At 39.4% G+C, this 13744-nt stretch overlaps 1 protein-coding gene and 1 long non-coding RNA gene across 6 annotated transcripts in view; one reads left to right on the forward strand and one right to left on the reverse strand.

The window, feature by feature from the left end:
• Babo (TGF-beta receptor type-1 babo) overlaps positions 1-9797 on the forward strand; it is a 52329-nt gene extending 42532 nt beyond the window's left edge. For 4 of the 5 annotated variants that reach the window (XM_076771045.1, XM_076771019.1, XM_076771036.1 and 1 more), the window contains exons 4-8: positions 1052-1285; positions 2671-2904; positions 3546-3886; positions 4059-4298; positions 4901-9797. In XM_076771045.1, the coding sequence (XP_076627160.1) occupies positions 1052-1285; positions 2671-2904; positions 3546-3886; positions 4059-4298; positions 4901-5023 (1172 nt within the window). In that variant the 3' untranslated portion in view covers positions 5024-9797. The remainder of the gene's footprint in view (positions 1-1051; positions 1286-2670; positions 2905-3545; positions 3887-4058; positions 4299-4900) is intronic. The other variant, XM_076771026.1, reaches the window with a different exon arrangement.
• Positions 1-13744, reverse strand: part of LOC143344744 (uncharacterized) — a 462587-nt gene that overhangs the window by 92074 nt on the left and 356769 nt on the right. The gene's annotated exons all lie outside the window — the stretch shown is intronic.

Here is a 13744-nt window from a genome sequence, read left to right on the forward strand (position 1 = left end):
TTAACGTTTTTGTGTGGTTTTCTCGAGGAATAACCGATTAACAGCATCCGCGTGCGTTCACGGAGGGATTGATCCTCGCCACACGCGACGAACGAGATCCAAGGTAAGTGGAGTCGATGCCTCGATCGCGATGATTCGCAGAGATCACGAGAGAAGCGTTGTATCCGCACGATGACTCACGAGCACGGGTTGCATCATCGTTGTACATGCACTAACCAGCGACAGGTAAAGGAGGATCGTTTTTAACGATCGATCGCGATACGGAGGAGGTGAATCATCAAGATGCTCTTGTACGTTGACATCTACCAGGGTGCTTTCCTTGCAACGGTTTCTATCTCCATTCCCTTCACGCGAATCGATCTGAAAAATTACGAAGACGATTCGGGTACTCGGTACGCCGAAATATTTTCACATTAGTTGGAAAAGAGTTTGGTCCCCTTAACCCGTTCTGTGTATACTTGTCCTCGCATCTAATCGCAAGCTGCACGCATCTATCGAATTGAAGCTGGTGTCGCGGGCATGCTTTTGTGGTATGTTTCTTGCTGGGCACGTTTTGTAATGGTGTTCCCGTGTGTTGCATATGTATATCTGTTTTGTCGGCATCGCGCCTACCTTCCCTTGATCTCCCTTTCGAGATTGGCTTCGCTGCTTTTTCCTTTATTCGCTCGGAGAAACGCGTTACCTTCGAGCGTCTGCAAGACTCGCAAAGAACACTGTCGATGGACAGAAATTTGGCGATTTCGATTTGCGTTGGCACCAAAAAACGAGCAAAACGTTAACGCTTTATTTACGGATACGTGGATTCTCAAAGAATTATTTTATCGCGATTTTCCATGGAAAACTCGCCCGTAGCCTCTGTTATTTATAATTTCTGTTATCCGCGATTGTTCAATTAGCAGCGAATTGCAACTGCAGCTCGTATTATCGGAACGTAAGGGAAAGATACGGGCTTGCAGAGTCTCGCGAACGGAATGCCCGCGTTTCTCCGAGCAGTTTAACGCGCAAATGATTCGTCGATCGAGCAAACCGTAATCGAAGGTGTTGCTAAAAGATTCACCGGGTGGCGATGACGCAACGTGGGTCACATGGAAAATGGCCCTGACGATAGCGATACCGATATGCGCGATCTGCGTGGTTGTTATGGTCATTTATCATATACACATGACCAGAAGGAGGCCCGGCGGGCATTTTCCGGACGACTCGCTGGAGGCGCCGGATCGACCCATCCTCGGCGGCGTTACCATCAAGGACATGCTGGAAATGACGACCAGTGGTAGTGGCTCAGGTAGGTCAAATAAAAGTTTTACGTATGTGGGTTAACGCGTTATTTTTATTTTTACCATAGTTCAGGTTAAGTTCGATCGACGCGACTACAACTTTTAATCGTTAACACGATCGCGGACAGTAGAAATTTTAACGAGCTGCAAAAATGGTCAGATGATTTGTTCTTCAGCCATTACATCAAAGTACATAATAATTTAACAAACTAAAAACTATGTAGAATGCATGATAATGTGAGTCATTTTGTATTACAATGGAAATGAGTGATAGCATTTAGGGTCCGCGAACGTGTTAAATATTTTAGACGAAATTGAAAACGAAGTACAGTAAAATTCCGATTATCCGCCATACTCGGGACTGGGACAATGCTGGGAGATCAAATATGCTGAATGATTAGACTATACCTACATGTAAAGTATACGAGTAGATCTTACATCCAATGTATTTTTTTTAGACCATATTTCTGGGGCTCTGGAGCCCCAATACCATTCTTGTGTCACATTCTTAGAATTTCTACATACTCTGCGCCAAAATACGCGTTGTTTACATTTTGAAACATTGAAATCCTCCAAACAGTTCAGAAGTTATGAGTTTTTAAACATACGCATGAAATTTCGGGGAAACATTTTCGGTAAAGAATTTTTTTCTCGAAAGTGCTTAGGATTTCGTGGGTATGTCTATTCACCAAAAATGGTCGTAATTGACCCCCCTAGCTGAAAATAATTTTTTTAGAATGATTTGAAATTTTTTTTTCGCCGAAAAATTTGGACATCTACCCCTTGTCGATTTTTCTTGAAAGTTCGTTTTTCATTTGTAATAAATTTATTTGACGCTGTATGGAAATGTTGTTTAATACTTTTTTGTTGGTATCCATGAGCTCTACTTCAGAAATAAATATGCCTGTTATTCGGACATTCCGGATAATCGGAACTCTACTGTACTGCGTTTGATCCACACTTTGGTGCGGGTTTTAAATTTAATCAATGTTTTTCCAAAAAGCTCAGGCTTACTTTAAAAACAGTATTGCGAAGCTTGTTCAAGTACGTGTAGTTTGGCAAATTTCGTTAACGAATAACGAATACAAATTTCAGATTTCATTCTTAACACCAGATTTACAGAACCCGTCAATATGACAGGTTTCAGATTCCATATTTAAAGTTACAGAACTCATTTTATGTTGGATTTGATTGGCGCAGAAGAATCTAGTGTTTGAGAAATCTGTTGTAAACGGATCTTTGTTTACGAACGAATAATGAAACTTTTTATTCGTTATTCGCGAATGAAGTATGCCCGACGCTGCAAGTGCGGGACAGAGCATGAATTTCGCGCACACGAGTCATATTCAACGATACTGAAATTCGTGTTCTTCAATGCCCATCCTTTCTTAAGTAGGCCTGCCGCTTCTGGTACAGCGGAGCATAGCCCGCCAGATTCAACTCGTAGAGACGATCGGGAAAGGTCGCTTCGGCGAGGTCTGGCGTGGCCGTTGGAGGGGTGAAAATGTCGCTGTCAAAATCTTCAGCTCGCGCGAGGAGAGGTCCTGGTTCAGGGAGGCAGAAATTTACCAAACGGTGATGTTGAGGCACGACAATATCCTCGGGTTCATCGCTGCTGACAACAAAGGTATTTTTGTTTTTCAGGAATTTTAAGAATTTAAATTCAAATACAATAAACTTAAGGAGTCCTCAGAAGACTGGACGTCCCTGACCAGATAAACGAATAGCAAATTAATCCGATATATCTCATAGGCTGTAAATAAGAGAAAAATTATTAACTCAAAACGTGTTTCGAGTTTCAAGAACTTACGATTTGAAAATCTCTGTTTATTAAACTATTAAAACCAGTAAGTAAATTATTCGGATTATTTCATGAAATTCCGTTTGCTTCGATAGTCCGTTAGCCCCTATTTAACAAGATTAACGCGATTTCAATTAAGCTGGTTAAATTAAGCGTTGAAACTTGGATGTGTGTATAGTCGATGAGAGCTAATCGGCTTCGTGGATGAAAATTGTGCACAAAGTACGATCGATAGGAAATGGAACAGTGGTCTTGTATTCTGCCTGAAAATTTCTATACTATTATTTTAAAATCTGCCCTATCTGCCTAATTTTTACAATAGACCTATCGCAGAAAGGAAGATGATTGCCAAGAATCTTACCCGCAACGATAGTTTAACCATCAAAATTACTGGAAGACTCGTTTCGAGTCTGTATATAAACAAAAAATTATATCGAATCGCAACTGGAATTTTCTTTTGTTCACAGATAACGGCACGTGGACACAATTGTGGCTGATCACGGATTACCACGAGAAGGGTTCGCTGTTCGATTATCTGAACAGATCCACCGTGGACACGAACGGTATGATCAGGATGGCGTTGTCCATCGCCACCGGACTGGCGCATCTTCATATGGAAATTGTCGGCACGCAAGGGAAACCAGCCATCGCTCACAGAGATCTGAAGTCGAAGAACATCCTCGTGAAGACCAATGGTACATGCGCCATAGGTGATCTTGGATTGGCTGTCAGGCATGACGTAATAACGGACACCGTCGATATCCAGCTCAATAACCGGGTCGGGACGAAGCGGTACATGGCACCAGAGGTAATTTCAAAAATGAAAACGCTGATTTACAATTTCGAATCGATTACGAGGGAGTATTAATGTTCGATCTCGCGGCGTGTAAGAGAAACGAGGCTCTTGCACGCCTCGCTTCGGAGAAAGTTCACAGCTGGAGAGGAGGTTGGCTCCTGAGAATTGTTGGTTCTGCTTTCAGGTTCTCGAAGAGACGATAAACATGAACCACTTTGATTCCTTCAAGAGGGCTGACGTATACGCTCTCGGGCTGATCCTCTGGGAGATCGCCAGGCGGTGCAACGTCGGCGGGATTCACGACGAATATCAGTTACCGTTTTACGACTTGGTGCCTTCTGATCCGACGATCGAGGAGATGCGCAAAGTTGTGTGCACCGACAGGCAAAGGCCCTCGATACCGAACCGGTGGCAGTCGATCGACGTAATTATAAACACCCCCTTGATCACCAGAGCTCGATCTCTTAATCCCTCGATTTTGCCCGAACAACATAGTTACCAACAAGCGAAACCGTGCTTGTCGACTAACGTAATACAAGAAGTAAAGCAAAATATACACCAGAGATTTTTTAATATATTTTATCATCAGGCAAAATTAAACAGCATCGAACGGTGCACACATTGAACACTTTTTTATTAGAATCAAATGTAGACACGGGTCTACGTTCAGTATCAATCGATATAAAATTAGCTTTCTCGTCAATTCTCTCATGTGGACACTTAGAAAGAGTATTTCTGTTACTAGCGTTCAAGATATCGAAAATTAGAGACATAACAAAAATGGTGAGTAACGTAGAGAAAGGATTGAAGAAATATTTAAACTGCAATAGAAGTTATTTTCAACATCTGTGATGGTGTACACATTGAAATGGTATAACTCTTGAACTATTAGATTCAGAGCACAGGTACCTCGATAGTTTTTGTAGACATTCATTAATTACGTTCAGTTTAATCGAATTGGAGTACGAGTCGAGCTCCTTCCAGTGGTATTTATTAAATAACACGCGACCTGTTTCGTTTTTGCAGGCATTACAGGTGATGTCGAAGGTGATGAAGGAGTGTTGGTACCACAATGCGGCAGCTAGGCTAACCGCGCTTAGGATTAAAAAGTCTCTGGCCAATTACGGGGCGATGGAGGACCTGAAGTAAGAACGAGGACGTTATCGGGCGCGCCAGTTTGTCGGCGGTCGTCGTAACGAATGAAAAACAGAAGTGCTCGAAACACACGTGGACACTAATGCCGTAACACTTACCGCAATAAAACTTTTTAAGTGCCGTGTTGCGCGCTACAGTTATAGAGGTATGTATAAAATGATATAGGTACGGAAAAGAAAAGGGAACCGGTCGAAATGGGAATTCTAATAGCGAAGCAGAGAGCCTAACGAAAGACTGGTCGAGAAATCGAGACGACGTTCCTTTAATCGCGTTGACTTCGTCGAGTCGTACCCTAATTTTGAGTATCAGATCCCGTACGAGACGATGGAATTATTCTATGGATGAGGTCGTGCAACCAGTTAACTCGATGAAAATTTTTTTGAAAGCATTTAACGAGCAATGACTGACAGAAACACGGACAAGATCGGCGGAGATCGTCCACGAATGGGAACGGTCGAGTCGTTGGTTCGTCGATCGATCGATCGATCTGTACCAGGGATAAATTTTAAACGCGCGAAACGGCGTTCGGTTAATCGAACGATTCACGCCTGGTCACGCGTCACACTACTGCTGTATATTTATTAATAGTAAACGATAAGATAATAAAGGTATATAAATTTATTATATAGCGACGTTTATTGAGTAATATTAACGATTAACGATAAATTTGTATATTAATATATACACACGTATAATTATGTATATTCGTTATCGGGCAAACCGATTCGATTAACCGAACTGATTTATTCATTAAGTGGTCACGAGGAGGTTTTCATTCCATTAAGCAATGATTATTGGTAAAATTTGGCGCTCGAACGGATCGATCGACGCTCCGGCGGATTCGCGTCCGCCATGGGATTTTGGTTTCGTACATCCGTTGGTTGATTCCACGGGAACGGCCTCTATATATCAGGATCACTGTAATGTATTCTACTCTTCTTTTTCTACATTTTACGATGTGGATTTGTCACTTTACCGGTGCGTGCAGAGACTGGATTTTTTCATTTTTCTTGGGAGCATATACCGTACACCGTGTTACAAGAGAAATGCATAAACTTTGTTTCTCGTTCTTTGCGATTGCAGGATCGAGTTCGTCGATTCTGTAAACATACAGGGTAGGTAGAGAGAAACCGAGCAATTGTGGTTATCGAGTACGTAAGTGACCAGACAGTGGGAAAACACGTGGTTTTTGTTCGAAAGGAACCAAGATTGTACGAACACTGACCGACGCTCTTTTTCTAAAAAAATAAAAAATAAAAAAACGACACGAAAAAAATATTGCTTTTCGAGCCGGAAAACATACAATTTGTCACGTATCACCTTTTCGGGACGCTAAGTTTCTACTCAAGGTTTTTACACAACGAAGTTTTTCCGCGACTTCCGGGCTTCATTTTCATCAACCGCGTCATCTAATGTATACATATTCTTAGTCTGTAGACATACCCAGATGTTTTGCTCAAGACAAAATATTTTTGCGTATTGTAATGCGCGTGTTGAAGGCGGTGCGTCATGATACGCGGGACTTTCGAAGCGTGTTTCCTTTGTAACACAGGAAGGCTGAAATTGAAGGGTGCTAAGCTCAAGAATGAATGTATACGGTATTGCGTAAGTGCGAAAGAGAGAGAGAGAGAAAGAGAGAGATAGAGAGAAAGAACGAAAGAAATCGCGTGAAACTGAGAAGCGAGAGGAGAGAGTGGGACGACAGACTGAATTTGCGACTGAACGAAAGCGAGACAGAGTAAAAAAGATTTAAGAGAAACAAAAAATTGAGACGTAAACGAATATCGATGGAAAGAAAAGAAATATTGGAGAAATTATATTTTCGGGGGATTTTTTCACGGATTCAAGGATGAAAGAGAGAAAGAAGAAGAAAAAAAAGAAGCGAGAAGAGATCCGAAACGACGAACCTCGATCGCGAACGGCGCGCTTACCTCGAGCGTTCCCCGACCTTCGACTTTTTCACGATCCCGTACTTTACTGTTTCCTTTTCAAATTGAAGTTTTCGATGAAACACGGTCGCGAACGCTGGGTCGAGGCGCGCGTTCGCGTACGTTACGGTCTCGTGTAACGAACAGCAGTCGTGATCGACGGAGTTGCGTGCGTTTTTACGTGTGGCGAAGTTATAGTCGTGAATGCGAGAGTTTCGGTATGGTATGTCTCTCTGCGAAGCTTGATTGTTTTTGGCGGCTTTTGTTCCGGCCCCAAAGATGGTCCGTTAAATTGGTAACATTACGATAAGATACTTCCTCGATGGAGCGTTAGGCGTATCACGTGAAAAAGGAGGTAGACATTCGTGGACGAGAGCGAATCACGAATGAAGAGAACGCAGATCGCGCGAGAGAAAACCGGGAAGGAGAGAAGAGAAAGAATCTTTGTCATCCAATAGTCAACGTAAAAGTCTGCGAACTTACAATTATTATTATATAAAGGAACGGTGTGTCCTTCGAACACATAATTGTATTTTTATATTGTTTTTTACCAACCGACGTCTATCGGACGATCTACTGATTTTTCCCTTTCATTTTCTAAACGCTCGAACAAACTCGAAACCCAGACGGACGATACTCTCGACGGTTTGCACCGGGTGTTACGATGCAACCGACAATCGTCTCGAAATCTTTGATAATCGACGAAATCGTGTTCGTTTAGCGTGTACGTTCCTTTTTCCTCGGCGATCCCTGATGAGATTCCACATAAATGTTGGAACGTCACCGACCGAAGATGTCCACGTTCGCGTCGCGATATCTGCAGGTTCTGCAATTCACCAAAAGACTGAGATCTTAATGTTCGACTAGTAGGTAACGATTAAATAATTGAAAACTGAATAGTTGACCCGCGACGTGTGTCGCGTAGCACTGTCGCGGATGTTTTTAACTGATCAACGCTTTCGCCGGGGAAACTGCTTTTTTTTCTACCGGCGATTCTCTCATACATTCCTATTACGACGTAGGTTAATTTATGATACGTACATACGATATAGTTACTGCGTCGATGCGGTTTCACGGGTGTCCTCGTAGCGGCGATCCGGTTAGACCCTTCGAGTGCTGATATCGCTTCTAAGTGCCTCGATCAGGCAAACATAAATGAAAATATTGGTCGTTCGAGGTCACTGGCCAACTATACCCCAACTACGTTCTTTTATTACCTCACTGCACTCGTCTCGTCGTTCTGTCTGTTTAAGATGCAGTGTAAAATTTTAAGTGTATGCTGTACGACTACCTGAGTTGATACAGAATGGTTCACAGACAGTGATGGGTACAATATTTGTCCAAATAAAAATTTCGAACGACAGAACGAACTTGAAATTATAATTACAGAATGAAATATTTCATTAAACTATCGTTGAAATAGTTGGTATTAAATCAGTATATCTTTTGAATAAAATTTGGTTCGTCTCTGCACCTGTGTGCATCTGCAATTGAAAATAAGATCAGAATGTCATATAAGCATATTACAATGAAAATATTCTTTTACGACAGTCTCAAATAAGTACTTGAAAGAAGTCGTAAACAAAATTTATATCCGCGTATTCTTCGTTCTACAATACGCTCGACATTTCGAAGATAGCAGACTAATATGTGTCAGAAAGCAATTGAAAGTACAGCTGAAGAGTGTACAATTTACAGAATTGTTTTGCAACAATAAACATAGCTTGTATCAACGGAGAATGTAAACATTGCTTATCTACGATAACTGTATCGTATCGGGTAAGATCCTTATTCCTCGAATTTTATATTTTTCGTGTAACATTAAAATGATTGCTAAAGTTACCAACGTCCTGATGCAATCTCAGAGTTTATCGACTCTTCATTCTTCTCGTTATTGAACTAGAAATTAAAGTATATTAATACTTGTGATTTCTTTATTAACTTTCGTTTTTTTTATTCAAGCGTTCTTAAGAACCATGTGTAGATCTATGTTTATATGATATTTGTGTATTATTGTAAAATATTTAAAAGCCCGTGGAACACTATGGACGTAGAGATAGTACCAAGCGATCTTGAACGACTAATATGTTCTCCACCGACCAGAATCGAAAGGGTTAACGAATAGTCAGACGCCTGCCGTGAAACTCCATCGGCGATCGTGTCCCGCAGGTATTTCCATATTACTAGTACAATTTTGTGCCAATAACAGATCGAATGTTAACTAAAGCGAGAGACCAGTAATGATAATATACATACAGAGTATTCTCACAAGCATACACATACACGATCGCATATTTACACGTTCATCCGGGAAAGAATATCTTTGACGCGTGTTCGTAAGTTTCATCAAACCTTTCGCGAAACACTGCAAATTATGTGCGTTTAATTCTCGCCCAGTCGATCTTTTAATGCACGTTAGAACCGGGTCATTTTTGACCCGTCGTTGGCTGGTCGAGGTTTAATAGACCCAGCAATCTTGACTCGGGGATTGCAATTAATGTCTCTTCTATACGGTTAAGTCTATAATTTATCAAAGAAAGGTAAAGCTGTATCGACAACTTAGAATTCCGACGAGAAGATATTTTTTCCTCGCGAGTGATATCATATCTACCGCCGTCACATTTCCAGGCGACGACACGTTACTCCGATCTCTGAGGTCGGTGGCGTTCGGTCGAGGTCGAAGGACATCCTCGGCTGGGTTTCGAAAGCACCGAACAGTCTGACTCGTATCCGACAAATGCCGAACTGCCAAATAATATATTTTAATCCCTCGATAGCTCTTCTTTGCTCCCTTACCGTTTAAGCCCCACTTGTACAAAAGTAAAAGGAAAAAAAAAGAAGGTGTAACGATAAAAAAAAAAACGCGCGAAAGCGTGGCGCGTTGTATAACCGCGTCCTGTTAAAGAAGCGAGAAACCTGTACCTTCGAGACGGTGTTTGCATCGTCTGCTTTTAGTTTAAAGAAACGCGTTCGAATTTTAAGTTGTGCACCAGAGTTGCGATTACCGGTGACAGGAGAAAGATTTGTACGCGTAGTTAAAATTCGGGATCGGTTGTATCGTGTTAACGCGTGGTCGGACGTCGTCGAGCGGCGAATCGATCTCTCGAAATTCGAAAACGATTTCTTCGAATCCGCCGTGGATTCTTTGTACCGTAGATTTTATTTATGTAGACTCCTGAAAGTAGTAATTTATTTATTAAACGGCTAAAACGATCCGCGAACGTTGTGGAAATTAGCGTAGTCTGTCAGTTTATTTTAGCGATTTCGATTAAATTTGAATCTTTAGAATATTATTATTTATTTGTATTCCAGGGGTCGATACGTTGCTCGACGCGTCGACGATACACTTTAGAATGTTAACTGTAATTTTTAAGAGTTTAGTACGCTGTCGTTAAAACGATACAACCGTACTGGTGGCTTTTAGAATTACGTTATGTAACCATATTACACATTAATCAGCAACGGCTAAATATTAGATTCGCGGAACCATTTTCTTTTACCAATTGAATAGTTTCGATAAGAATTGGTGTGTACCCTGTGAGCGTAGCTTTATTTTTGCGCACTCTTCTTTTCATTATCATTCATTAAGCCGCATGATTTTTTTTAGCAGTTTTCGCTTTAAACTTTGGTAAATTTATTTTTTATCGTTCTGTACGATCCCATTACAATATTAATCATTGCAGATAACTCGAACAATCCTTTGAGATTTTTAACATATTAAGAGCACAATATTCAAGACGATTATGTAAAATTTTATTTTGAGATTCTTTACATGTCCTTTCGAAACGTATCGTACGTCTTTCTCGTGCTTCGTGAATTTTATTTCTTTTTGTTCGTTTATTTTTTGTGTGTGTGCGTGCATTTATTCTTTTGAAAGAAGCCACAATGATTTCCAGCGAGAAAGAACGGATGACTCGAACTGATCGTAAACGAAACCACGTTTCGTTTCTTTAGACGCGTTCTTCTTTTAATGCGAGTACCTACCATTATTATTAATGATTATAATATTAATATTATTATTATTTTACTGTTCGATTATCGTCGTAGCTACAATCTTTTCTGTTTTCCATTTTCTTTCCCAGTGTATTATACCCTGTATATAACGGTGTAAATGTTTATCGACGATTTACATACGATAGAACGAGCACTTGTAATTTTCGTAATGACGGATGGGTGGATTGGTGGATGGTGTTGTTTTTAGTTACACGTAACGTATGTTTGTAACAGGCACGTCGCGCTCCTATTTCTTTTTTACGTAATCGTTTCGCGATCATTTTATACCTGTCGCAATGTTGCAGAGCAAAACTAATTCGAATCTAATTACCAAGATGGGACAAAGGATGAGAATTTCCATTTTTTTATTTCACATGTAATATTAGAAACACTGTAGAACGTTTGATATTAAGAAGAGATACTACTTGCGATATGTTTGATCCCATCAATAATTACCACGTATCAGAGTGGGGGAAAAATTCAAATTGATTCTTTCTTTGGTCCAATTATAGATGGTCGATCGTAGACATCGAAGGAACATGTACTTTTCGTGTGAGCTAAATCAAGAGATCACTTTTTCCAAAATTTTATAAATTCTGCAGTGTTTATAATTTGTACAACTTTTACATATTGTTTGTACTTAGATAACTCTCTGTTATTTTACTATTTCTAAGTTTCTCAGACTTTGTAGTCAGAATTCTTGCAATTTCTATTATTGTATCCTGTAATTGATATCTTGTTAAATTGTGATTAGTGAATGAAATTGATTTTGCTTAATCGTTGTACAAAATTTCGAGTTTTCATGAACTACGGTCAACCAATCTTAGCCCACAGTTCTGGAATCGATAGACTAATTAATTGATTTTTATGGGAGAACAGAATACACCAAAAAAAAAAAAAAAAAAACACTGACCATGTTTTTTCTAATCGATAGCAACGTATTCGATCAGCGACACTTTTATCGTATTCTGTGAATTATTACGTAATCTTAGCAAAATTTAATTCGTAAACTTTAACAACGTCATCTAATTTAAAACGTAAAACGCGACGATTCGTTTAGTCGACTATTAATTATCCACTGTCACTTTATGAAGCGTGCCTGACGGTGTGGGTGAATCTTAATACTGTTAATAGATATACGTACCTAATGTTATTAATTATTAACATTTGATTTGTAATTGTCGGGGCCACGGAATTCTTGAAGCTCGACGCGCGGGAGTGGTGTCGGAGGCAACGTTTTCTCAGCTTTAATATCTTTTTTACAATCTTTTAAACGACAGAACATTTTCTAAACGACCGTCGGGGTCAGGTCTTTTCTATACGACCGTTTGAACCGTCGTCACGACTCTCGCGAGATTCGAGACTCACGCATTGCGTGTCCAAACGGACCCTACTAATAAACGCCATAGAGGTCTGAGAAGTAATTGGCTCGAATAAATTAAATTTACTTTAACAATCGTCTTTGTGTCGTTGTTGCACGTTTTTCATTTTCTTTTCAGGATTAACACCCTATTAACGCGTCGACTGGCAGACAAAATTCGTGAAATTTTCCATGAGATCATTTTGTATTTATTTATTTGTGCAACCTTATCGAATTTCATGAGTACGATTACTAAAAATTATTTTTTTCATAACGAAGTGGTTTGTAAATAATTGCTTTGTTTTGAAATGCAAATAGAGAATTTTGTCAACCATATTTGATTAAAAAGGTTCGAGTAAGACTAGCAAGTGATAATATTAAAATTGACTCCTATACGTATAACGTCTCTTAATTTTGCATTTGATTTTAGGACGCATATAATTAATATAAACACACTTATTGTGTGTTTGTAACTGGATTATACAGCATGACACAACGAGGGAAATTTTCCTGAAATGAAGGGAAAAGGGGGTAAGGGTCAGAGAATTTAATACAGTGGATGCTTTCTTATAATTGAATCTTGCAATGTGATTTTTTATCCGTTTTATTTTATCAGTTTGCCTGTTAGAAATCTTAAACTTTCCAGACATTAAAATGGTTAATGTAGCTTTAAATTTTCTTTAATATCATTTTGAGCAATAGAGTAACTTAAATATAGTAACATTTTATTATGTTCACATATGTAAAGTAACGTCTTCAGTGAGTTACCATTGACCATGATATCTTCCAGTGTAATATTTTGGTGCGAAAGGATCACCTGCCCTAGAGAATTAAAGATTGTTTAACACGTTAAACATGGAGCTGATTTAGTGTTGCTTTCCGTTTGCTTGGCGTGTGAGTACAAAAAATGCGTCTGCGTGTAAACAAAAGACAACGAGCAAAAAAACCTCATTTTGAAAAAAGAATGTTCCAACAAAATTCATTCAAAAAGTGTAAACATATTTTTTTTTATGTCATTTTTTAAATCTCCAGGGACCAACATAGTGTTTGAACGTGTTAAGTGTGAAGAAACGTTTCAAAATAGATAATGGTAAGTGGTTGCATTAATCCTCCATTGTATTAGGGTTCAAAAATCTTTCTTCGGTAACGAAAATATTATAATTCTATGCTAATAAAAAAGAATTGTTACGAGGAATGTGACAAAGATATTATAAGCTTTTGCTAACTATAGCATTAAATTTTGTGAACCGTATCATTGAAGGTAACGAAACAAAAAATACCTTTTGCCGTTGATAATTATGAAAAGAACATTTAAAGCATATTGAAAATAGTATGGATTAAAAATAAGAAATATAAATATATGTACACATATTTACAGACTGGACAGGCCAGATGTTCTTTTATATTCTCTGTACATTCCTCTTGCATGTAAAT

Source organism: Colletes latitarsis, chromosome 1 (genome assembly GCF_051014445.1).
Source record: "Colletes latitarsis isolate SP2378_abdomen chromosome 1, iyColLati1, whole genome shotgun sequence".
Classification (NCBI taxonomy): Eukaryota; Metazoa; Arthropoda; class Insecta; order Hymenoptera; family Colletidae; genus Colletes; species Colletes latitarsis.